A 24725-nucleotide genomic window follows, 5' to 3' on the forward strand; every position below is an offset into this window, starting at 1 on the left:
GCACAATCATCTCTCAATTTTGCAAAGTGTCAGATGGGAACCTGAATCTCATTTCATGATCATGTCTCTTGAACGTTGCGGCAAAATGAGATTTGCTCTTCATCATTCCTGTTGAGGATTTAGCAGCGTTGGAGAGCCTTAAGTGTGTTCGACAGGACGCATCTCTGAACGCTGAAGTTCCGAATGCTTTCATGATGGTCTACCTCCGTCTATGAAGATGCTTCTCCCTCAAACCACTCCAGTATAGTATCTTTGTACTCGTTGACCCACTGGATGTTGACTCGGGTTTGCTCGATTGCTTGGGCCACCGCCATGGCAGCAGAGCCCAGATCATAGTCCGATGCAAATCGCTCCAGCTGTACGCAGACACAAACAGATCATGTTAGCATATTGCTCATAATTTGTATGCCATTTTCCAAAGAAAGAAGAGGAGTTTTGCGAGTGGACGTCTTCCTCCTGCTGAAATTCTACAATCACAGCTTCATAACACTAACTGGGCCCAGCAGGGGACATTTGACATGACGCCATCTACGGGCAAAAAGGGTTCCTCTATGTGAATCATCAGATGTACCCATTATTTACATAATCTGCATAATGTGCCACAGGAGCAACAGTTATTAGACTAACATCCTAAAACTCAAATATTGAACCTTCTCTCAAAGCATCTCCTTGTTTTGCAGTAAATTGTTGGGCTGATTTCCATCTGGTTCACAATTCAATGGAAGAATGACACTCAGCAGAGCGAACACCTTCCACCAGGGACCAGCAGTCCCTTTTGATTCGACCAAGCCTGATCCGAAAACACGCTCGTAAATCTGCAGGCGTAATTTACAGGCAGACATCCACCAATAAAAAAAACATTTCAGTCAGGTGGGTGCAGGTTCTCATTTGGATCCACACCACAATACAGAAAAACTCACAAATACCAAAGATGGATTTGCTTGATTTTTCATCAAAATCAATGTTGAGTATTATTGTACTATAAAATTTTCATGCAGTGTATCCTGACCCAAGTTTTATGGGGGGGCGGGGCGGGGAGAAAACATATCTGTTACTTTTCTGATATGCCAGTAAGTCAGTTGATAGAGCCTGACTGGAAAGTCTTCTTTGATGTCATCGTCACACTTTATTGCTGTAACCCGATAAAACAACAAGTTTACCTCCTTCAGTTCAAATTGTTTGGAGAATCTGCTGGTCACTCCTGTGATCAGCATCGATCCACCCCTGGAGACAGAGGAAGGAGACATGGGGGGGGCAAAATATGAAGGTTGTGGGCACAATGTGTTTAAGAGCTCCACAAACAACAGAATTTAAAATACAAACTTGAATGTTTGAGAGAATACATGACAGGTCCTCTGTATCAGACTACATCACTTTGAATTACAAACGATCATGAACTGGATTATATCCTGACAGACACAGCAGCAAAATCTGGGTTTCAAACTATCTACGGTTTAAAAGAGAACTTTCATTCACTGTTGTTGACTGACAATCTCAGGTAAATCCTGTGTGCCCACGGAATTAGATCCGGTCTCTTGCGTATATTTAAACTTTGATATGGATTGACGCCTTCCTGGTAACAGTAAAAAACCGCTGTGACTTTTATGAAGTGCAGCTAATGATAATCGCATTAGAAGACCTTTGTACCGACGCTGTGCATGATTTTCATCAGTTGGCCGTTGATTGCTGTCCGTTCTTTTATGGCGGCTCGTGCGCATTCAAGCGATTTAACAAACAGGTCACATCGGTATCAAAGTGTCTCCGTAAACGAGAGCAGGTGGCCGAGGTGTTCTCTGAATTAGCAACACGTCCACACGGAAGCCACTCGGGATGTATTCACATTACCAATATCCAATCTCTTGCCTTAATGTGATCTGTTTGAATCACGTTTTGAGGCACTTTCATGCATGTTCCTAGTTCGGACACGTATCTGATGCTGATCTACAAGCTCAAAACTAAAATCCAAGCATGCAGGTACTTCCATACCTAGCTGCATAATCTCAGATCCTTGACTCAAAATGAGATGTGTTATGTAAATAAATATTTGATGTGATGCAACAGAATCTAAACAGCAACCTACAGCTGTCCCAAGTAGTCCCAATGTGCTCTGATGAAGTTCCAGGCCAGCGCTTGCCCCGCCACATTCTTTGCGATGTAGTTAACGGTGGAGACAGCTTCCATCAGACGTATCCTTTCAGGGTCCAAAGTGTACTCCAGGTATCTGCAAGAGAAGAGCAGATACAGATATAATAGCATTCTGTGTTCTGTAAAGTCCTGATTAGGGATCCGTTTGTTGGCTCCACCTGTTCAGCAGCCAGATCTTGGTGGTGCAAGAGAGACCATATCGGAGCTGGTATTTCTCTGCAACGTCACTGGTGTTCTGAAACTTGTTCCAAGCAAACTCCCACTCCTTCCTCCCGCCGGCAGCGATAGCATAGCAGTAGATTGGGATCCGCAGGTTGGGGTGAATGCTGAATCGCACAAACACAAGCAGAGGCCGTTATTGACATTACATTTTTCTTTTTCTTTCATTTGCACACCTCTAGAGGAGAAAGTTGATTTGCTGTGGCGACTCCTGATGGGACGAGCCAAAAGTACAGCAGTAGGAGATTGACTGTTGCACACACAGCTACATTTGCAAAATGTGTTTATTTTATTTTTTATCGACGCAATGCGCAGCTTTCTGGTTGATTGGCATTCATTGTGAGGACGGCAAATATTTTATCTTACATGAAACGTTTTCTTACTATACATTTGAGAATGTCTTTCAACTCTTATTTTCCCAAAGATCAGGATATCAGGGTTTCTGTGGTTATTCCTGAACAAAGTGGAATGTTGAGGATTTGGAAGCCAATCCCTCTGCAGGGCCTCCTCGATACTGGCCATCACAGGGGCCAGCCACCTAAGGGCCATATAGTTGGCCATTGATGCAGCAGAAGTGGCTTTGAGGTGGCTGTGGATCAAGAGGGGAGAGGTGTGGCTCGTACGGTAGCGCTTCCTGGACATAAGTAGGGGCGTAATCAACCTCGGTTGGGTCGCCTGGGGGAGGGGTCTGATTGTTGAAAGACACGAAACCCCATGCTGTTGGGCTCAAATGTCATCATATTCATAAATAGTAGCTAGTAGTGATGTTACGAGATGTGCCGAGGCGTCGAAGCGTACGCCGAATAATGAAGGGGCGCTTCCGGGAAGCGCGTATCCGGGCTTGCGTTGTTTAGGGGAGGAGCCACAAATGATGACATCCGAAGCATCGCTGCCCGGCTGTACCATGTGATTGCCTCGGGAAGTGGTTCAGATTGTGCCGCGCGGTTTGACAGCTCGGGTCCATTGAAGGAGAGATGCTGTCAGTTTAGAGTTCGCATAGAGTTCATTTGGTTTGGAGAATTTATGATTTCGGGTTAGAGTTTAGTTTATATTTAGGAGAGTAGGATAGGTGATAGAATATAAAGCATTTATTGTCATTGCATAGTGGATATACAACGAGATTAGGAGCGCTGCTCCATTTGGTGCTTAGGTACAAAATAAAAATAGCAGTAGAAAAAACAACACGAACCAAAAGTGATATCAGGATTAGGACTTTCTCGAACCAATTGGCTCGAGTGGTTCAATGCCTCATGAGATCTCATCATCACTAGTAGCTAGAAAAGCAGTCAGAGAGCGCAGCCCAATCACCTCAGTCCACCTATGGTGTGATTTACACCACACTAACGGCGCTACCTTTACTTTTATATATATATATATTTAGATTCCTTAACCATAAAAACACATTTAGCAACTGGATTCACGTTGATATCTGTATTAGTTTAGAAGTTATTCACAAAAAGCACACGTTCAGTAATGGATCAAGATCCGTAGCTTTTGAAAATACAACAAATCAGTTTGCCCACAACTAATTCCACAGTGTCTTGGTAAAGGCCAGCAAAAACAGAACCTCATTTGTGGAGAAAAGGGAGACATTATTCAAAGTGTCCAAAAACTATTTTGTTTTGTTGTGAAACTTTAACACAATTTGAACTGGATCTGTTTTCTCGGGTATTAAGGACAGAACTAGGGAATACGGGATGACACATAGAACGGGAGAGCCTGAAAATACTGAGGCAGAAGGATGTTCTGGCAGAGAACTGGCCAGAGAGGCAGGTTAAAAAAGGCAGGAGTTAATTGGGTGAGATGTGTAACAGGTGCGTCTCATTCAGTTCAACGTGCCTCCACAGCTGTGCAGAGCAGATCTGAATTATTACAGTATCCGCAATCCAGATCTGATCTAGGTGAAATTTTGGTGGTGCGATGGAGGCCCCCACCCCACATGACTGTGTCAAATTCCATATACATTTGTCAATAATGTATATGGAATTTATCCTTTCAAATAAATAAATATAAATAAATAAATAAATAATCAATCAAGATATTGAGGAACAAATTTTGAAACTCCATTCAGTTGATGCCAAAAATTGATCCAGAATCCAGGATCTCTTCTGGATTATCACCAAACAGCTCTAAATTGTTATTGGTATCTTTATACACCAATCATGAAAAGTAAAATTGAATCAGACTTAATGTGTATTTTTAACAGTTTTTTTCAATCTTTAAACAGGGTTTTAATGTTAAAATGTAATATTTTAAGATTTCCAAGATTTCCTGAATATTTCATATTACAGAATATTTCCTTCCTAAACCTTTTCAGCTATCTTGCAAACACACCAATACTGGCAAAAAATTAACCTCATCGGCGGAGGTAAAAATAACACGAAGACAAAGATGAATTACGCCTTAACAAAAACAACACTGGCTAGAGAATATAGAATAAAAGGTTTTACTGAAATGACTTTTTTTTTTTAAATCTAAGCCAGAATGATTGAAAGTAGTGTTCATACCGGTTAGTGCCGTTGTTCATCCAGGTGGCAAACCACTTTGAGGCCATCTCCATGCATTCGGGAAGTCCACTGGCACATGCTACCCTTACTGCAAGGATCTGGAGAATTCTTGAAATGAAGTGATCACAATTTGATTTAAAATCGACATAATTAAAATGCATTAAAGATAAGAACATGCACGGTTTGAATATTTGAAAGATGATGTTGAAACCTCAGAAGAAAATGGGTAAAAATGCACCCTGTTAGGAAACTGTTGGTTCTGAGGTTCCAAGTTTACACTGTAGTCATCTGACATCAGGCGGGAGGTGGGGCACACCCTGGATAAGTCGCCAACTTATCACAGGGCCACACACACACACTCACATCTACGGACAATTTAAAGTGTCCATTTAACTGAGGTTGTATGTGCTTGGAGGTGGGAGGAAATCCGGAGAACCCCCCCCCCACACACACACACACACACACACACACACATGACCGAAGCCTCCGCTCAACCATGTGTGATGTGAAAAATAAATTTATTTAGGCCTATATCACACTGTTAGGCTTCTCACTCCCATCTACCATTGTAAAAATCTACTGCAGGAGACAATTTTATTGGGCCTATTTTAGACTGAATGCAGGGACATTTTTCAGATGACCCCCGCAAACTCCGCCTATGCCTACAAGGTGTCGACAGTACAGGTTGACACGTCCGTCACTAATCATAAGTTGACAATCCAAAGTTGCGCAAGCTTCTCACAAGTTTTACATTTTGCACTCTTGGAATGGATTGAAAGATTAAATGAGGAAAGACATGGACTTTAAAAGACGCTACAACTCTTGGGACGTAAGTAGAATTCCTCTTTCCTTACTGGAGAGCGTGGTCTTCTGGGATTTCGGACTTGTCCGTGTAGTTCCTTAAGGAGTTGTACAGGACCTTAACCTGTTGCCTGAAGTATGCCTGCAGAAAGAGTCAGCTTTACTGCAGAGTCCTCATGCAGAACGTACGCAGCGATGTTTTACTGCATGTCTTCATCATCCGATCAATGAGAAACGCCAGCAGGAAACCACCTCCATCTTTTTCCACCCACTACAGTAATCTTTGAATATCACGTGTCAAACAGGATGCTTCATATGATACGTGCCTGCATGGGTCCATAGACCTCAGTGCGGTCAAACATGTAGACAAAGTACTTCAAGTTCCTGATCGCTGATTCCCATGGAAGGTACGCCGTCTCGTTCCGCAGGAAACGAGTGGAATTGAGAGCCAGACTCACGTCGACACGTTTGGCCCTGAGGACGACAGTTAAGAGCTGGGGAGGTCCGGCTTTCTGTTTTGTTTTTAAAAAATCCATTTGATACATTTGCTGTTACAAAACCACAGCAGGTTCAAACTCCAGGCAATCGGGATCGGGTAAATCCAAGTCGTTACCTTGCCAAGTTAAACGCGTCATCGATAAGCTGCCCTCTGTTCAACAGTGGGATCCGCTAAAAGACAAGATGTGGGGGGGGGGGGGGGGGTACAGTTGGCATTGCTTAACACAACCAGTTAGCATTCATAAAAAGGTCCCGACTATGGCCCATTCTGTGAAAAATAACTGGGTGGGCTCGTCTTCTATATGGTTCGGTGTATTACCTCATTAAATTTGTACAAATATTAATGTTACCCGAAGGAAGGTTCATAAAATCATTGTTGTTTCACTCGGGTTCCATTTATCTCCATCAGTAGGTGAAAGGTTTTATCTTGATCAAATGAAATATTTCAGGAACTGATAGATTCCTGGTCCCCAGAGGATGGAACTGAATAATGCTTGTGGCTCAAACTTTTTTTTCCATGATTCATGTTCTCTGGAGGATCATCAAACCTAATCAGGCAGCCATGGATGCGTAAAAGCTTTGATCCAATGACAAAGAATCCAAAAACGAAGAATCGACTGGACTTGCTCAAGTTTGGTTGAAGACGTTTCACGAAGAGGCTTTCTTCGGTTCTGAATGGCTGGCAGAAGATCCAGATGCTTCTTCAGTTCAGGACTGATAGCTGAAGTCCGATTCTTCGTTTTTGCTCTAATCTATCAAGTTGAATAATGTTCTACTCACATTGGTGTCGATCTCCATTTGTCTCAGGAGGCGATCCCAGTTCTCGAGGTCGTAATTCACTCTGTAGTATCCAGTGCAGTTGACATTTACGAGGATCCATTCTCCTCTCTTCAAAATTAATTCATTTTTCTTTACTGTGATGAAAATAACGGTCAACGGTAAAATGTACTTAATTGGCGCAAATCACATAGGAATGAAGCAGTAAAAATAAAAATGATAAACTAGTCTAAAAGTTAATCCGGTCATCTGTTTATTGATTTGGATGATGAAACTTCCATCTGATTTTTACCAAATCAGCTCCAAATATGAAGCTTGTTCTTTGAATTCGTCTTCTGTTTCGTCCTCTTGAGGAGACAGAGAAGGTGCAAAGCAAAACATTGTATGAGAACTGCATATTGTATATTCTTACCTGCATCCTTGGATGTCAACCAGATTATAGAAGGCTTAGTTGTGTTGGACATGACTCTGATCGGAATGTACCACCAGTGACTAAACGGACACAAACAGTCAAACAACTTCAGTCATTCAGGAAACAGTTATTCAGCTTCTACACATTCAGGGATAAAGACTCAAGAAGCATGTTTCAGTGATCTGTACATGGAGTACGAACTCAAGTGTAAGCGCAGAGTTTCCTTTTTTTAGGTCATTTATAATCTTCCACAACTCCACAAAGATGTGTTTTGCTTAGCCCTAATTTCCCACCACATTTAGAGGCTGACTTTATGACTCCATGTTGGTCTCATTAAAGCTTTTAATTTCAAACAGCCCCCTGTCCAACCGATGATAGGGATGGGGCAGGACCTCAACGGGGTGAATGGCTACACCGGGCTTTTTAATCCTTGCCCAAATTATATAATTAAATTACATTTTACTATAAGGTAGTGTTGGCTAGTACTGGGTACACACCTTACACATCATGTAATATCAACAATTATTTAAAAAAGGGATGGAAGACAAAAGATCATGAAATCATTGTTATTTGTACCAGCTCAACTTCATTCAAGATACTTTATTATCATTATGCGAACATAATAAAATCGTGTGAAAGCCCACGGCTTATTATTATTTACTATCTACCTTGATTCAGCAGAGTCATTGAACAGGAAGTGCTTCTGATATATTTCGCCATTGGTAGTGTTGATGGTGATGACTGGGTAGCCGGTTTGGTCTGTCCAGGTGTTCATCACCTGGGCAACGTTGATGTGACCAGCATCCTCATCAACAGCCTGCAAACATGGCGAGATTTAGTTAAGATTAACAATATAATCCGACCACTGGTAATCCAGATTGTAGCCCACTAATACCATGAGCATTTCCATCATTATCATGACAAACGAGACACGCCGAGTCAGCAATTTGGTTTGTATAAAAACAAAACTGACTTAATCTAAGACATTACCTTTTGTATAGATTTCCAGAGGTCGTTTTGGTCAACGTTTTTGTATTTAAACTCTGAAAGGTACGCCTGAAACACAAAAACAGTGACACCAAGAGAAAGCGAGAGAGAGAGGAGAGTTAGAGTTCATAGGATTTCATTCTGTGTTCAAATAATTCTTTCCAGATGTTGAAGGCGAGATGAAGGCAGCCGTAATGTTTTGGCTTTCAGCTGCAGCTGCAATGATGGACGATGGCGTTTTAGGTCTACGGGGGCGGGGGAGTGCTTGTCCTGCGCACCCCTCTGATAACATAAATTTGTGTGCGTAATTACCCTTTAGTTGTTTGTCTGCTCCGTTCCACTGGGAAAATACGACACCGCTATTCATTTTGCTATCAGCAGTGTCAACTACAAATTGACAAATATTACAGATTGAAAATCGATTCCTATTTCCTATTGCATTGCATGTAAACCAGATGTTTGACTCTAACGCAGTAGTAATGGGGTTGTGGTCAACAGGTCCGATTTTAACATAAGAGGGGAATAACACAAAATGAAACTGACTACATTACTCCTTGACCAGAGTTTAACGTGACAAACAGAATTTGTCAGAACGTTCCTCACCACAAACCAGAGAACACAGACAAAAGAGTCACTAGTTATATTGTTGTTTTTCTTGTTTCCTTGGATTTATTGATAGAGATTTAAAAAAAAAAACTTTGAGCGAATGTCCTGAACAGGAAGCGGCCTGTACCCATTTATACAAAAACTACTGGACAGAATTTCATGACATTTCACGGATGCTTTGTAGCAACCCTAATCTTGTTTTTTCTATTTGTAATAAAAAAAAAATCTTTAGACATATTTGAACCTTGTGAATTTGGATTTGTTTTTAATGTCTTTCCCTGTTCCAATTGTACAGGATCAAAGAGTTGGCCCCGATTTAGGGGCAGACGACTTTTGCTACCTTCAGAATGACTGGTTTGTTCTGTGGTGATTTGTGGGGGTATTAGCTTTTGTGTCCTCTCCTCTGCTTGTTTGACCCGAGGGTGGGGCTGAGGTTAGCCGTGGCTCTGCCAGAGGCATCAATGAGAGCTGGAGCACAACGCCAGCCCACCGGAATGAGATTTAAACGCATCACTTACTTTGATCGCATTCTGGAAAGGCTTTTCTCCCACAAAGTCTTGCAGCATTCTCACCACAAGTGCCCCCTGCAGAGTGAACAGCAAACACAAAGTCTGCTCATTTTCGTAGCAGAGTGATATGGTTGACCTGGAAAATGACATGCACTCCATTATTGCGTGCACTCAATAGGCAATATAGGCAAATGCTAAGGGCGCCTTGGCCTCTAGGGGGCGCCACAAAAGGAGGAAAATACCTTAAATACGATTATATCAAAACTTATTTAGTGCTAAGGGTATTTATGTTGTATTTCAGGGTTTTTTTTATTATTAATTTGAGATTTGTGAAGTATGTAGATTTGGTGACATGTTACCTTACAAATTAAAGACAATGATCAAAAGCAATGCTATACAATTTATTTTGTAAGGGCATGTAAATCATTGTTGGAAGGGGGGGGCACAATCTAAAATCTGGCCTAGGGCACCACATTGGGGAGAGCCAGTTCTGCGTGCACTTCTGTGTTGCACACGTTTGCTGTGGCCAAGAGGCAGAGGCCGTTTTATTCTTTACCTTTATGTAGGTTATATCGTCAAACAGCTGAACGATGTCATAATATGTCTGGAAGTCCTCCTGCGGGGGATTGAGCGGATGGGATGAAACCAGGGAATCTTCCTCAAATGCTATGTGCAGGTCGTTCATAAACCCTAACACTTTCTGAAAAGAAAAATTACAAAGCAAAAAGGTTACACGAGGGTGAAAAAAAAAAGATCTTGCTCAGCTCGTTCCCAGCGAACTCTAAAGTTTTATTTGTCAGCGCCAGCCATGATGAAGTTTGAAAGCTTGGCAGCAGAAAGTGAGACGACTGCTATTTGTAAGGAAGATTAAAATGACCGACCCATCCTACGGCACTGAACGTTCACACCGAACTTACCATTTGAAATGACGGCTCAATGGAGTCCACTGCAATGTAGGACATGTAACTGGCGAAGCCCTCATTCAGCCAAATTTGGTTCCACCATTTCATCGTCACCAGATTTCCAAACCACTGTCAAGGAAAAGGAGCGTTTGGAGAGTTGGTAACAGTGACGAGAAAATGTTAATATGTTCTTGGCATTCCTATGAATTATCCATAAAATACTTAAAGGATTACCACAAAACTGTATATTTACATCCTTTTTTTGTGTTTCCTGTTAATTTTCTCATGTTTTCTATGGCTTCAGATTCTGTTTGTTTCCTCTCCTATCTCTCTCTCTCTCTCTTTACTCCCTCTGTTCCAGTGTGATCTTTGCTGTTGCTCTCTATGTCTGCTCTTCCATTGACTCCTGCGAGTCTGTCTGTCGGTCTTTGCCCTCCATGATGGCAGCGACTTCATTCTATTTCTTTCTTTTTTTTCTACCATGCGGCATCGGATCAGGATATGAATCACAAACATGTCATCAGGCGAGAAGCCTAAGGACTCAAATATCTGATCTGTAAAATATATGATACTTATTTGCATGATTAGACATGTGTCACACTCTTCTGTGTCCCTTTAGTAAATCACACTGCTTTTACTTCTGTTTCAATCTAAACCGTTTCAGGTTAAAACAAGTTATGCACTTGCAGCATGTTGCATTAAAGCATTAGCCAGCGTAGTTCAGATTCGGGCGCAGTTCACAGCTCACCTTTAAAACAAAAGTAAAATAAAGATCAGTCCTCGGCAACAAATCAGAATTTGGGCATCAGGGCAGCCAACGCTTGAGCTCTCTGCATGACTTTAAAATCATCCTTAGCTCATGTTTTCCTAACATCATCATCAAGTCTGGTTTTATTTCTTACCTGGTGTGCCAGTTCATGCGCAATGGTAGTGGCAATTATTCGCTTGTGCATTAGCGAAGAAACCCCTTCCTCGTAAAGCAGAGCTCCTTCCTGGTAGGTGACAAGTCCCCAGTTCTCCATTGCTGCAGGATGCAGGTCTGGCAGTGCAATTTGATCTGGAGGAATCACACCAGCATGGACACACATTAAACTACTAAATCATTGATTGATATGATCCACTCATTTTCTTTTTTCTTTTTCAGAAAAGCAGAGCTGCTGTTTTTATTTAATTATAACAATTATGTAGGATTTAAAACGGACTTTGACCGACATATAAAATAGTATCGCACCCGGCGGGGGGGGGGGAGAAGCAACATTCCACACAATGCGGAATGATAGAACACGGGTTTGTTCTTACTTTGCATGTGGTTGAGTTCCACAGAGAAAATATCCCAAGAAGTGACACACACACACCAACGAGGTGAAGGTCATAAAACCATTTTAAAACACAATGGATGAAAACCAACAATGGAGACTTCTGTGGGCAGCTAGTTTACAGCAAGACAGCGGAGCGATCAGCAGGAAGTGAGGACGCTTTGGAGATCCAGCAGCCTTGTTGTTTTATGGATTAGACGTTGGAACGCTTTAAATGACTGGGACTCATTCGGGGGCCACACCCTGGGAAAGCAGTGCTGGGAAATTGGGGCTTGCTGGATCTGGATCTGATTGAGTGTACCATCGGTTCACAGTCCATGAGAGCGTGTGAGTGAATGGGTGTGGACGCAGCAAAGGCAGATCTGTTGACAGTTATTGTGACGACTCATCTTTCTTTGTGGACATAATTCATACTATTGCATAAAATAGCAATAATAAATAAATATATACATATTTTATTGCTTTTTTTTTTTTTTACTTACAGTTGCATAAGACAAGTGTGTGGTTGGATTATTATATTTCCAAACCAGCCCAAAGAATGTTTAAGGTTTTAATTTCAACCATTCAAATGTTGTGTACTTCTCGTGTAACTACACGATTACCTAAATGGTCTAAATGGAATTGTTTTTATCCCTCGTGTATTTAAATTTTTGGTAGCTCAAAAACAGGCACCTTTTTTTACATTTCATTTTAATTCAAGCCAATAATTACAATTAGCAGTTCAGTACAGATGTGATGGTGCAATAACTTTGGCCCTCGTATGTTTTCAAAATTATTATTCTCACAGTGAAATAAAACTGTGTAAAATGCGGCACAGCTGCACGTTCGAGCAACCACACTTTCCTTTTGTGGGTGCCATATAGTGAACTAACTTGACCTTCAAGATTAGACACGTCGCTGTTCCTACAGGAAGAAAACTACAATCTTTACTGACAATGAAACATGGATCCAGTCAGTCTCACCTAGTTTTTTCATTTGGTATTTACTTCCAAAGTAATCCTCGAAGAATGTCAGAATCTTCCCTGTGATGTTGGACGCGTACTCGGCTTGTCCCGCTTCGATAGCATCCGGACGAGCGTACGTCTGTGTGAGCAGAAAACAGTTGATGCATTTAACTCGAAAAAGGTCAAGGCAGGGAAAGACGGGACTCAGTTCCTGGATTGAGCTCTGGCTCAAGGCCCTGAAGTGTACAATGATGTGAAACTGAAATTGCAACGCCATTGACTCAAGTCCTTTTTTTGCCAGTTCACATAAACTTGTATCATCCCAAAGAAGGACAGAGACGTACTTCAATCACCACCCGCTCGTGAGGGGAGGATGCTGATTCTGTGAACTCTGAGACCGTGAAGGCGAACAAATACGTCGACATCCTCGGCGTTGGGTAGAAAATCGTGTACTGCCAATCGTCGTCGATAATTTTGGAGTCTGAGAGAGCAGAGACAGGAAGGGACATGTTTTATTCTCTTATCATGTTCCTGTCTTCAGCGCTTGGTTGCCAGGAGCCCAGTTGTTCTATACATACTGTACATTTTTGTTTAGCAAAAGGAGCTCATTCTTTCCTCACCCATCTCCTCCTCGTTTCCTAGAGCTGTCGTATTTCGTCTGTGGATGATGGTGACGTTAAACACAGCCTTCATCTCTGGCTCGTCGAAACATGGAAAGACCTTCCTGGCATGCGTTGGTTCCATGTTGGTTGCCACTAAGTATCTGTGAATCCAGATCAAGAGTCAGTCGAAGTTAAAAACGCTCCCTGGACCGCTCTTCCTCAATAGATCCGAGTCTATCTGAGTTCAAATTGCTTCTCTGTGGTCTCTATGAGGATTTGCTTTACATTCAAGCCCTATTAATGTTCATCTCATGCAGCTTCATGTTGCATAAAGATGCAGGTTTCAGCTTTTCTATAAATGATATATTTAACATGTCTGCTCAGTAGATTGATTAGAATTCCGAGATTTGCCCCCCAAGTGTATTCCCGCGATGTCCTCCCCCATAGTAGCCTATACGTGTGGTGAAACTGTTTTTCAAACTTGACTTTACCGTATTTTAAAAAAAGATACTGTGGCTTCAAAGATGAAACCAAGGACTCTCAAGTTGTATGGATTCTACACAGACAATGCGATTCTAGAAATATATCCGCCGTGTTTTTCAGTCTTTCATTCTGAACAAAACAATTCCTTATAGACAAAAATGTGTGAGCACACACACACACGTGTCTGCAGAGTGATGTCACTGGATACACGAAGCCTCCGAGCTTACTTCAGGCACACTAATACTGAGCCAAGGGTGTAGTTATAATGTCTTTATTGATTTAAGCATACCTAAGAAAAACGAGTGAAACGTATCACAAAAAGAGGAAAACTTCACTTTGTGGTACTTTTTCTTTTTTTAACGCACATAACTCTCTTTTAGGCTGAATTGAGCACTTCGGGTGCTTTCAGTATTATTTGTAATTACAAAAACTGAGTCCATTATTAGACATTTTTCTGTTCGCGGTCCAGGTTTCCACCCGCTGGAGACCCCAGGTCTAAACCGTGAAACAGCCTGGATTCAGAACAGATCTTTTTCAATCTCGAATGTTATGCAACATCCGCAGCTAAAAGACGACCTCCGATACAGCGAACATGTTTTAATGTGACAAAGTCTGACACACTTTTTATTTTATTTTTCATTTTAGTTCCTTCTAATTTATTTTCTGATTTAAAAAATCCAGCATGAAATTATTCCTATAATGAGTTCCTTCATTACCTCACACAAAGTGTTTGGGATTAGTCGTCTATATTACTTTTACACAAACTCAGAAATATGCTGAAATGCTGACTCACACAAACCATTTGTATTAATTATCTTACAAGTACTCATAGACTATTGCAATTCTTTTCCACTTGCTAGGGAATAAATAAATATGTTGAAATGAAAGCAAGTAAGCTGGATAATGATCTAATGCATTTTCTACGACAGCGCACTAACTACCTGTTATCTTAAACAATACGTTTGACTCGGTTTATCTCGATGAACTTTCTCCTCCTACGTGACAGACTTACGTCGTACATTTTGTCTTTCATCCAGACTACCAGCCCTCCGTACCGCTTCTTTCTAAAGTATAGCGTGTTCTGCTGGGCTTCTTATAAACCACGGAACTCATCGACCCTGATTATTTGAAAATGTTGAGATGATATAAAAGAAAATTAAAGATCTGTATTTTCAACTTTGGTATAAATTTGATTATTTATTTATTTTTTACAGCATTTATCTGTTTTTTTTTCTTCATATTTTTAACCCTGGTTTTAAAATGTTATTGATTTAAAACATTTGAATGTTCCAATGTATTTTATTTTTTTTGCTCTGTGAAGAACTTTGGACTTTGGCCTTTCTAGAAATAAAGTTTAGTCTAGAAACTCATGGGTTTGAGTCGTGGATTGATCACATTAAATCTGGGTCCCAGTTTGTTGTTAGAGCCGCAGCATTGCATAAGAGAACTAAACGTGAACAGATCTATAGGACAGTTTTATTCTTTTCATCTAATTTTACTGTCTAAAATGCAATAACAGAAAGAAAAAAACCGTATTTCCTTTGCCTACTACTCCTTTCTACAAACAAAATGTTTGCCTCCATGTGCTTTTTAAAGATCCCATATTTCATAATTCTATACAGACTTCAAATCGTTTTTTTTATTACTCACCTCAGTGTACTTGTACCATATTCATCAGCTGGAGTCTCTTCTTCGTAGGTGCTTGCATATAGAGCATCAATAACATCTATTTGTCCCGTGAAAGCCAGAAATAAACTGTGCATTTCTCCTGCCTCCAAATCCTTCTCCAACTGAATCTCAAGGAAGTTACTTTGGTCATTGTGGTGGATCACTTCGCGAACATGCATGCTGTCATTGGTTTTCTTGTTCGTCACCACTGCTTCTCCAGCAATAGTCAGATCCAAGCTCTGGAGAAAGATCGTACTGGTTGGCTCAACGCAGTCAAAGTAGATCGTGGTGTTCCCGGAGAAAGACATCGTCTGGTTGGGACTGGTGACATTTTCCAGCTCGATGATTCGGGAGTACAGGTGGGGCTGGAGGAAGATCTTGTAGCTGTGAGGGATGAGATTCTTCGGCAGCCTCATGACCAGTGGTGCTACGGTGGTGGTGGGCCCAAAGGTTGGGCGGGGCGACGGGTTCTGTAAAGAGATCTGAGATTGGTACAAAGCAATCATGGTGACAATACCGGCGATGGTAGAGGCGGTGAGGATGACGAAGGTTGCGGCAAGAGTCTTGGATATGGTGGAACCTTTGGCCATGGCGGCTGCTTCCTAAAACCAGCCCTGAAGGTTCCTGCTCCTTAGACCTGGTCTGGTGAGTCCCTGACCTGGTATGTCTCTGGGCCACAATGACTGATGTGTTCATGTGAAAGTATCCTCCCTCTCATAAACAAGGCTTGGCCTGTGCAATTAGAGGTCTGCGCTTGGATTAAGCATTAACTTGGTCGTTGCAGAAGGAGCAAAGAGTAAGTCGTGGTGTTAAGAGGGCGATGCTCATTAACCTCGTGCAAATTAAAAAATATTCAGATTGTTCTGCAAACATCTGGAGGTGGTGACAGCGGCCTTCCCATTAATACAGGCTTCAACGGACATTATATCCTCTGCGCTGTTCAACCCAACGCTTACACACACACACACCGCCTCGCATTCCCTCTCTATGGACCTACAAACACGTCGCCCAACCCATCATGAGCACATCCATCAGTGGACACAAGCTGCAAGTGAAGGAAACCCCGTCACAAGCGACATTTAGTTCCAACCACAGACACTTAAAATCCATCTGCAGGGGGGGGGGCAGATGATGGACTGACCATGCAAACAAGAAACACATGAAGGGAGGAGTGGGCTCGAGAAGAAAGAGAGGGAAGAAAAGGCCGATTTTGGATATCACGGGATGGCTTGGAAAGCCCCAACCTCAGGGAATCCTGACCCCCACCAAGCGCACGCCCCTCACCTCAAGAGAGGAAACTCTGGGGATACATCTGCAAAATGGGAAAAATATATGAGGAAACACGCTGGGTGTGGCGATTCGTACTGGGGACAGAGGTTCCTGTTGCATGAAGATCAAACTGACCCCCCCACTACAGTGAACACGCTCTCACATCTGTCTGGTCTAACATCTGCTCAGAGCCTCTGTGTGTGTTGCTTTCAGGTCGGAGGTCAATTCTTGGGATTGACGGCCCATCCGTTGAATTAATAATTAATAATGTCAGTGTCACACAGAAATGATCAAGACACTTGTGAAATATCCGACATGATGTTTCATCCTAATGTCATACATACAGCATCTTGATGTATTAACTCATCGAGTGCCAGCCATTTTCAGCTCAGCTACATGCCAAGCACCCCAGTTTACGTGCAACCCCCCCGGATTTTTCCAAGAATATTATTTACTATATGCAAACAGCGAACCTTCCAAATGAAAGATTAAAGTCTCTTCTTTCATCAGGAAAATAAAAAGGTGCTCCTATAATTTTCCGTTCTGGAGTTCGTGACCTTTGAAGAGGAGCAGATTTTCGATGTTCAGGTTTGGCAGTGAATGTTTGGGTTCAAAGAAAAAACGTCTTTGGACATTAATGACACTCAAAGAGCTAAAATACAACCGCTTGCTCGTTCAACTTATAGGCAGCGCGTAAACTCAGGTTTATGCAGCAGGCGATTCTTTGAACACGGGGACCTCTGGTGGCCAAGGCAAGAAGTGCAAATGCCCTGATTGAATTTCTCAGTTCATGATCAGTTCAGTTCAGTTCAGTTCAGCGCTTTATTGTCCCACGAGGGGAAATTTGCTTTGCAGCAGAGGTCACAGATGACTCGTACCTTTTAAAAGAGGTAATAAAACTTGACACGTGTAAGAAACATATTCAACAGCAGCCACTCTCATGTCTCTGCTTCAGAATTTTATTACAAATTAACAACACAGAAGAGAGTATTGAAGAAGGAAAGCTCTGGTGCTCTGACACTGGATGAACTCTTCATCTGCGCTGCGGTCCAACTTTGTGGAGCTTTCTGGTCCCATCTTCACCGATCCGTCACGTTTTTTTGCGACACCATTAAAAAGCACACGTTTCAAACGCGTTCCTTAAAATACCAGGAATAATTCGAGGAGCATGTGATCAGTTTAAAAAACCATCATAAATGAACACAAACCTTCTCACCAGTAATTAGTGAAGTTCTCTTGACTGTAAATATAAATTAATGCAAACAAAATCCATGACAATAACCGAGCGATATTGATTTACACTTCAGCAGACGTCAGTGCATTCTTGGCAATCTGACACCGAGAACAAAGGCTGAATATTTTTGATATACTTTTGTCAGATTTTACACTCACTCACAATAGCCTGCTAAAATGCGTTACTTTGTGTCCCAATACGTTGCTGTCTAAAAAAAAAAGCTATGAATTATCTTTCAAATGCATTCAGCCATCTACCACAGCCAGCTGTCGAGATGGCGAACACAGTAACAGGACTGCTCCAGGATGGCGGACAGCTCCCCGTAGCTCTCCTCCTTCCAGGTGGGGAGCAGCCTCTCATTGTTGAGGGCCTGGAGCCTCGGCGTCCCCTCCCTGAGGACGTGGTAGAGGCAAGGCCAGCGGCTCTGGATCCTCAGCCTGGTCCTCCGGTCCAGTGTGATGCTGCGGACGATCTTCTTGGCCTGAAGCTCTCGCAGGGCGGGGAGTTTCAGAGAGGAGAAGACCAAGCCTCGGCTGGGCGACACGTCGAGGAACTCCAGTGACTGAGACTCCAGAGTGTACGAGATTCCCAGGTTCCTCATGGGCACCAGGATGTGCAACGTCAGAGACTTCAGGTTGGGCAGCGATTTAGTGAGGCTCTGCAGGGTCGAGGGAGTCACGCCTTTAAAGACCCAAAAGTATTTGAGCTCCAGGACTCTGAGCTGCTGGAATTGAGTGAGCAGCGACACGGAGACGTCCGACCAGTCGAAGTGGATCCGCATCTTGGAGAGGCGTGGGCAGCTCTGTGTGAGTTTGGTCAGCAGCTCCTGGAAACTGGCCAGCTGGTGAATCACAGTGAGGGAAAACTATTCAGTGAATTGAAGAGAAACAAGAGAATCGTGAATTGAATTCTGAATTGCACAGGCAGCCAGCGAAGAATAAACAAACTTAAGCTGCCTTAAACGGAGGAAACTGGACTTAAACACTGCACTGATTCCTCCTCCATTAATTCCACCATCTTCCTACACACTGCTGGCCTCTGTCAACACCTTCCTATCTCTATCCTTCCCCTCTCTGTCTCTCTGTCTGACCAGCCGGTACAGATCTTTCTCTCACTCTTTACTATCTAACCTGTCATACAGGTCATCATATGCCCTCTGTTTGACCTTTGCCTTGCGTCTCTTCTGTCCTCTCAATGTCCGACAACTTCTTAGCTAAGCTTCTAGCCTTGCTTCCTTTCCGCCGGGTCTCCTGGACACACAACACATCAACCTTTCTCCTCATCATCATGTCCACCAGCGCTCCAGCTGTTCCCCTGAAATTATTTGACAATAATTTACAGAGAGAAACAGTTTTCCTCTTTGTTTATGTAGCACATTTCAAAAACAGTCATTTGGATTGCAGGAGAGGCTCTGCCTTATCAATTATCAAGGTGGCAAACACAAGCGTGCAGATTAATGAGGCAAACAATGTTCAGTTCCTGCCTGTTGCAATCAGAAAATGTAAATCCATTGGGTGGCATTTTTCATTTGAAAACAAACCAATAAAATTGTTACCTGGTCCATCTTGGTGATGCTGTCCTGCTGAGAACTGGAGCTGGAGTGAACCCTGAGGTCCAGTGGCTCAAGAAGAGTAAATGTCCAGTTCAGGTCCAGGTGATTGAGGTCTCTGCAATGGACACTGTCCAGCAAGCGAGACAAAAGTTCTCCCCAATTGTTGCAGCGATCCCCCAGGTCAAAGCTGGCCTTCAGAGTGAGCAGGCTGGCTCGACGGGAGATGAGGTGGTGGGTGTAATGGTGGACCCAGGATTTCCAGCGCTCAAACTCCCGGTTGGAAACAAGAAGCCCCTCCTGACCCAAGTGGAAGACGCCTCGACGGGAATAGTCTGCCACCCGCCAGAGCTTCCAGGAGCGGATGATGCAGCTCCAGCCGAAGCAAACCGAAGCACAGCTGCATTTATCCAATTCATTCAGGAAGGAAAAGACGTGCAGCTGGCATTCCACCGGCAGCACATTGAAAGGAAAGTAGTTGTCCACGGTTTTCCGCCGACTGCTGACTGGGACAAGGGGTCTTTTTCGTGGCGACATAATGAGAGAAGGAAATGATGCTGGCGACCAGTGGGTGGAGGTCAGAATCTCCACCGGGTGGCCTTGTGGTCCGGCCGTATCATAAATATCTGGTCTGGTGAAGTCCTGAACATAAAGTCAGAGGAAGAAAAGTATTTAAGCACCTGGCTGATCTGTCTCACAGCAGGCAATGCAACATATCATACGGCACTTATAGAGTACGACAATTTATATCACATTCGGCCAACACAATTAATGTTTAAGGATCAACAAAAAAGATAGAAACTAGAAATGATCATTCTCTTGTTTCTCTAATCAGAAATATCGAATTAAAACGAAAGTTGATTAACAATCTAAATTTTACAATTTATTTGATTGTTTAAAGACAATAAAACCTGGACGTATTGTGATATACAAATGTTGACTTTTCTGGCGGTCCTGAATCACAATTTAGTTCAGTGACAAGCCGGCTTCTGACTTGATTCCAGGTCCTTTAGTGATATTTACCTTTCAGCTTCTTTAATAAATAACTGGGGCATATTTAAAGACTTTAAGTATATATCCCAAAAGATCTACTCTCGATTTTTTTGCCAGAATTAAGCAAGCAATCGATTAGAAGGTTGATTTGCTGTGGCGACCACTGATGGGACAAGCCGAAAGAGGAAGAAGAAGATGCACCATCATTAAGATAAAAAAAAAAAAAAATGCGTCGTTACCTGTTCGACGAAAGGTCTCCCTTCCGTAAACACTTTAAAAGCTAACCTTGCTAGCAAAGATGAGTATAAAATTTACTAATACAATACATTCATAAAACTTTTTTAGAAGCGATATAAGTTCTGGAATATTGCTAACTGTACAAGTACAGGCTTAAACCTAAAGCTGAACAATTCTGAGGTATTTAGTAACTAGGCCGGCTAGTTAGCTACCGAACAGCTGAGCTCTGTCTGTTGATAGTTTTGTGGCGCGTTGATGTGACGTCATCAAAATGCGTTTGGCTGCAAGGTTTGAGGAATCGCTCTAACATGCTGAATCATGGTTTGAGGAATATAATTACCACTAGCAGTAATGATACAATAGTGGTAGTAGTACTGTACTACTGGTAGCAGTAGTACAGTAAAATGAAAATGGAAGTTCTTTAAAGCAGGAGAACATAGAGAAATCTAAAAAATGCAGTCACCTGAATGCCAAAACTTCTGAAGTTGTTATTTTCTTGAATACAATTATAAGTAGGAGTAGCAGAGTTCTGAAGAACTGAAAGAGCCTCTTGGATGAAACATCTTAAACCAAATCCAGTTGATTCTCTGAGAACCTACACAAATATGATGATAGAAGTTAGTTTCTGTGTATATTGTGTATATTGGGGGTATTATTATCATGGAAAAGGGGTTAGAAACATTTTCCATAATTTGAAATAATTTTATTTAATCAAGTTAGCAGGGCACGGAGTGAGCTAAAAAGAGGCATCAAGCAGGCAAAGCACAGATACAAGCAGCGCATTGAGGAGCACTTTGAGAACAATAACCCACGTGACATGTGGAAAGGCATCAGGGCTGTGACGGACTACAAACGCAGGGACCAGCACGCCAGCCACGACTCCACCCTGCCTGACACCCTGAACAGATTCTTCTCACGCTTCGACTCTCCGAGCAGCAGAAGGTCTGTGGATCTGCCCCAGCCTGAGGTGCAGCATCAGCCGCTCGTCCTGCAGCTGCACCAGGTCTCCTCTGCCCTGAGGAGGATCAACATCAACAAGGCTGCGGGACCAGATGGCGTGTCAGGCTGGACACTGAAGACGTGTGCTGACCAACTGGCCGGGGTTTTCCTGGACATCTTCAACCTGTCCCTGCAGCTGTCCACCGTCCCTGCCTGCCTTAAGTCCTCCATCATTGTGCCTGTACCCAAGAAATCATCCATCGCCTGCCTCAACGATTACCGCCCTGTTGCTCTGACTCCCGTCGTGATGAAGTGCTTCGAGAGGATCCTCCTTAAACACATCAAAGACGCCATCCCTGCTGGCTTGGACAGCCTGCAGTTTGCCTACAGGGGGAACCGCTCCACGGAGGACGCCGTCTCGCTGACACTTCACTCGGCCCTGACTCACCTGGAGCAGCCTAACACCTACGTCAGGATGCTGTTTGTGGACTTCAGTTTAGCTTTTAACACTGTTCCACCGGACATGCTGGCTCTGAAGCTCCACAGCCTGGGACTGTCTCCACCGCTCTGCTCCTGGGTCAGGGACTTCCTCAGCAACCGGCCCCAGGTGGTGAGGATAGGAGACACCACATCCTCCCCTCTGATCCTGAACACTGGGACCCCCCAGGGTTGCGTTCTCAGCCCTGCTCTCTTCACCCTCTTCACCCACGACTGCTCTGCCATCCACTCCACAAACATGGTTGTGAAGTTTGCGGACGACACCACTGTGGTGGGTCACATCTCCAACAACGATGAGACCCACTACAGAGAGGAGATCCAGAACCTGATGCTGTGGTGCTCGAGTAACAGCCTTGTTCTGAACACCAGCAAGACCAAGGAGGTCATAGTGGACTACAGGAGGTCCAGGAAGACTGAACACGCCCCCCTGTGCATACGAGGGGAAGCAGTGGAGCGTGTGGAGAACATTAAATTCCTGGGCATCCACATCTCCTCTGACCTCTCCTGGACACTCAACACCAGACACCTGGTGAAGAAGGCCCAGCAACGGCTCTTCTTCCTCAGGAAGCTGAAGCGGGCTGGACTCTCCTCTGTGCTGCTTGCAAACTTCTACCGGGCCACGATAGAGAGCATCCTGTGTCTCAGTGCGACTGTGTGGTACGGCAGCTGCACGGCGCAGGACAGGAAGGACCTATCCCGGGTGGTGAGGACAGCTCAGGGGATTGTGGGTCACCGTCTGCCTGATTTGGACTCTGTTTACACCTCCAGAGTCCAGAGGAGGGCCAGACGCATCTCCACAGACCCCACCCACCCGGGCCACAAACTGTTTGTCCCGCTCCCATCAGGGAAGCGGTTCAGGACAATAAGAAGCAGCACTACGAGGCTCAGAAACAGCTTCTTCCCCCGAGCTGTGAAAGCAGTCGTTCCCTTGTAGCGATCTGGGACACTTTATGCCGGCCCTGTTGCTGCTGTTGCTATTTTGCACTTTATGCCGGCCCTGTTGCTGCTGTTGCCATTTTGCACTACTGCCTGTGATTCTCACTCTCTCTGTGTGTATATATATTGTTTCTTAAGAGAGAGAATTTAGTTTGTTATGATGTGTGCCTTAAGCCGTGGGCCTTCTCACGATTTTATTATGCTCGCATAATGACAATAAAGTATCTTGAATCTTGAATCTTGAATCTATATTGGGGGTATTATTATCATGGAAAAGGGGTTAGAAACATTTTCCATAATTTGAAATAATTTTATTTAATCAAGTTGGAAACTGTAAGAGAACCGTAAGTTCTTGTTTCTATTTTTTTGTTGTTATGAAATCATTATGTTGTAAGACAAAATGGTCAAAATCAGAATACAGGATCTCTCGTGTTCCTGGTAAGATTCCCAGCATTTCCTGAAAATGTCAAGATCCATTCAGAACCTTTTGAGTTATCTTGCTAACAAACCAACGTAGGTGAAAGCATAACATCCTCGGCGGCGGTAATGACCTTACTGAATTTACCAGTATGCATGTAAATTATTTTTGAACAGAGGCAGCTTTTTATTTTATTTTTTAAAGGTATTACATTCATGGTTGGAGGGGATAGGCTGCAGCCAGTTATACATTTCACCAGCAGATGACACTCTGAACTGGGGAAAGTTGATCCTACCATCCTCTCACTATCGTAATACATACCCTGTCCTTTATACTGTAAATGTGCCTGTGGCTTGAAGGAGCCAATTAAGTCCAAACAGACTGTTTCCAGGAACAAGTAAAGTTACACCTGGAGATCACAGCGTTGCATTTGGTCACCAACACAGTGTGGGTTACCTGAAAATGATCTCAGAGAGGAACTCATACTTTTCCTTTTCTTTCACTTCACTTGAAGGTATCTCTTTTAATATTTAATTAAAATATTTTGAATAACTTTTGGTTTAATTTTCAGACTGTCAAAGAAATGCATGGTTGGCAAAAAATATGAGGAACGAGAACAAGTGAAAATGGAAGTTCTTTAAAGCAGGAGAAAAAAAATGCAGTCGCCTGAATGCCAAAACGATGTTATTTTCTTGAATAAAATTATAAAAGAAAACAAATCCCCTGCCTGCGTCAAGGATAAGTACATAAGCATCCTCACATTCATAACCCTTTCATTTTGATTTTTACGTTATGACCTTACAGTCATTGGTTACGACAAGTTCACATTATTTATTGACTGTATATAAAGATATCACTAGTCACATGGTGTTTTTTCTTTCTAACCAAAACACGCATGTCTGACTCAGAGTGTGACCGTATCATGGTCATCAACTCAGATTCACTTTTACTTTTCATGGTTGGTGTATAAAGACAATAAGAACAATTTATAACCTTTTGATGATGATCCAGATCACCATGTGGACGGTGTAAATCCAATTACCTTGGGAATGAGTTGCTTGGCGGAGGTCTGCGCTCTCTGAGTGCATAACCATGTATTATTATTTTTTTTATATAAAACAACCAACCAACCAAGAATCAAAGATAAATCCCAGATCAATACATACTGAAATGCAAAAAACAAGAATAATTGCATGCCTGATCAGAAGATATCTGACACAATAGAATAAAGACAAACACCACCAACTAAAGTGCAAATCAAAGAAGAAAGAATTAG

At 42.8% G+C, this 24725-nt stretch overlaps 2 protein-coding genes across 2 annotated transcripts; both read right to left on the reverse strand.

Annotated features, from left to right (window-relative positions):
- Positions 1-209: 209 nt before the first annotated feature.
- On the reverse strand, positions 210-15966 carry LOC137893675 (aminopeptidase N-like). Its single transcript, XM_068739096.1, has 20 exons — positions 15359-15966; positions 13244-13386; positions 12968-13104; positions 12642-12762; positions 11266-11420; positions 10379-10492; positions 10018-10161; positions 9471-9536; positions 8350-8415; positions 8028-8176; positions 7360-7439; positions 6951-7084; positions 6286-6341; positions 5999-6146; positions 5726-5814; positions 4872-4979; positions 2304-2471; positions 2081-2221; positions 1161-1224; positions 210-356 (listed from the first exon to the last, which is right to left on the reverse strand). Exons 1-20 carry the CDS (start codon positions 15964-15966, stop codon positions 210-212), a joined length of 2838 nt encoding a protein of 945 aa, XP_068595197.1.
- A 1617-nt stretch (positions 15967-17583) lies between these two features.
- On the reverse strand, positions 17584-19965 carry si:dkey-12e7.1 (uncharacterized protein LOC557553 homolog). The gene is made up of 2 exons (XM_068739826.1): positions 19435-19965; positions 17584-18720 (listed from the first exon to the last, which is right to left on the reverse strand). Exons 1-2 carry the CDS (start codon positions 19963-19965, stop codon positions 18133-18135), a joined length of 1119 nt encoding a protein of 372 aa, XP_068595927.1. The 3' UTR covers positions 17584-18132.
- Between the last annotated feature and the right edge of the window lie 4760 nt (positions 19966-24725).

This window comes from Brachionichthys hirsutus, chromosome 5, assembly GCF_040956055.1.
Source record: "Brachionichthys hirsutus isolate HB-005 chromosome 5, CSIRO-AGI_Bhir_v1, whole genome shotgun sequence".
NCBI classification, from domain to species: Eukaryota; Metazoa; Chordata; class Actinopteri; order Lophiiformes; family Brachionichthyidae; genus Brachionichthys; species Brachionichthys hirsutus.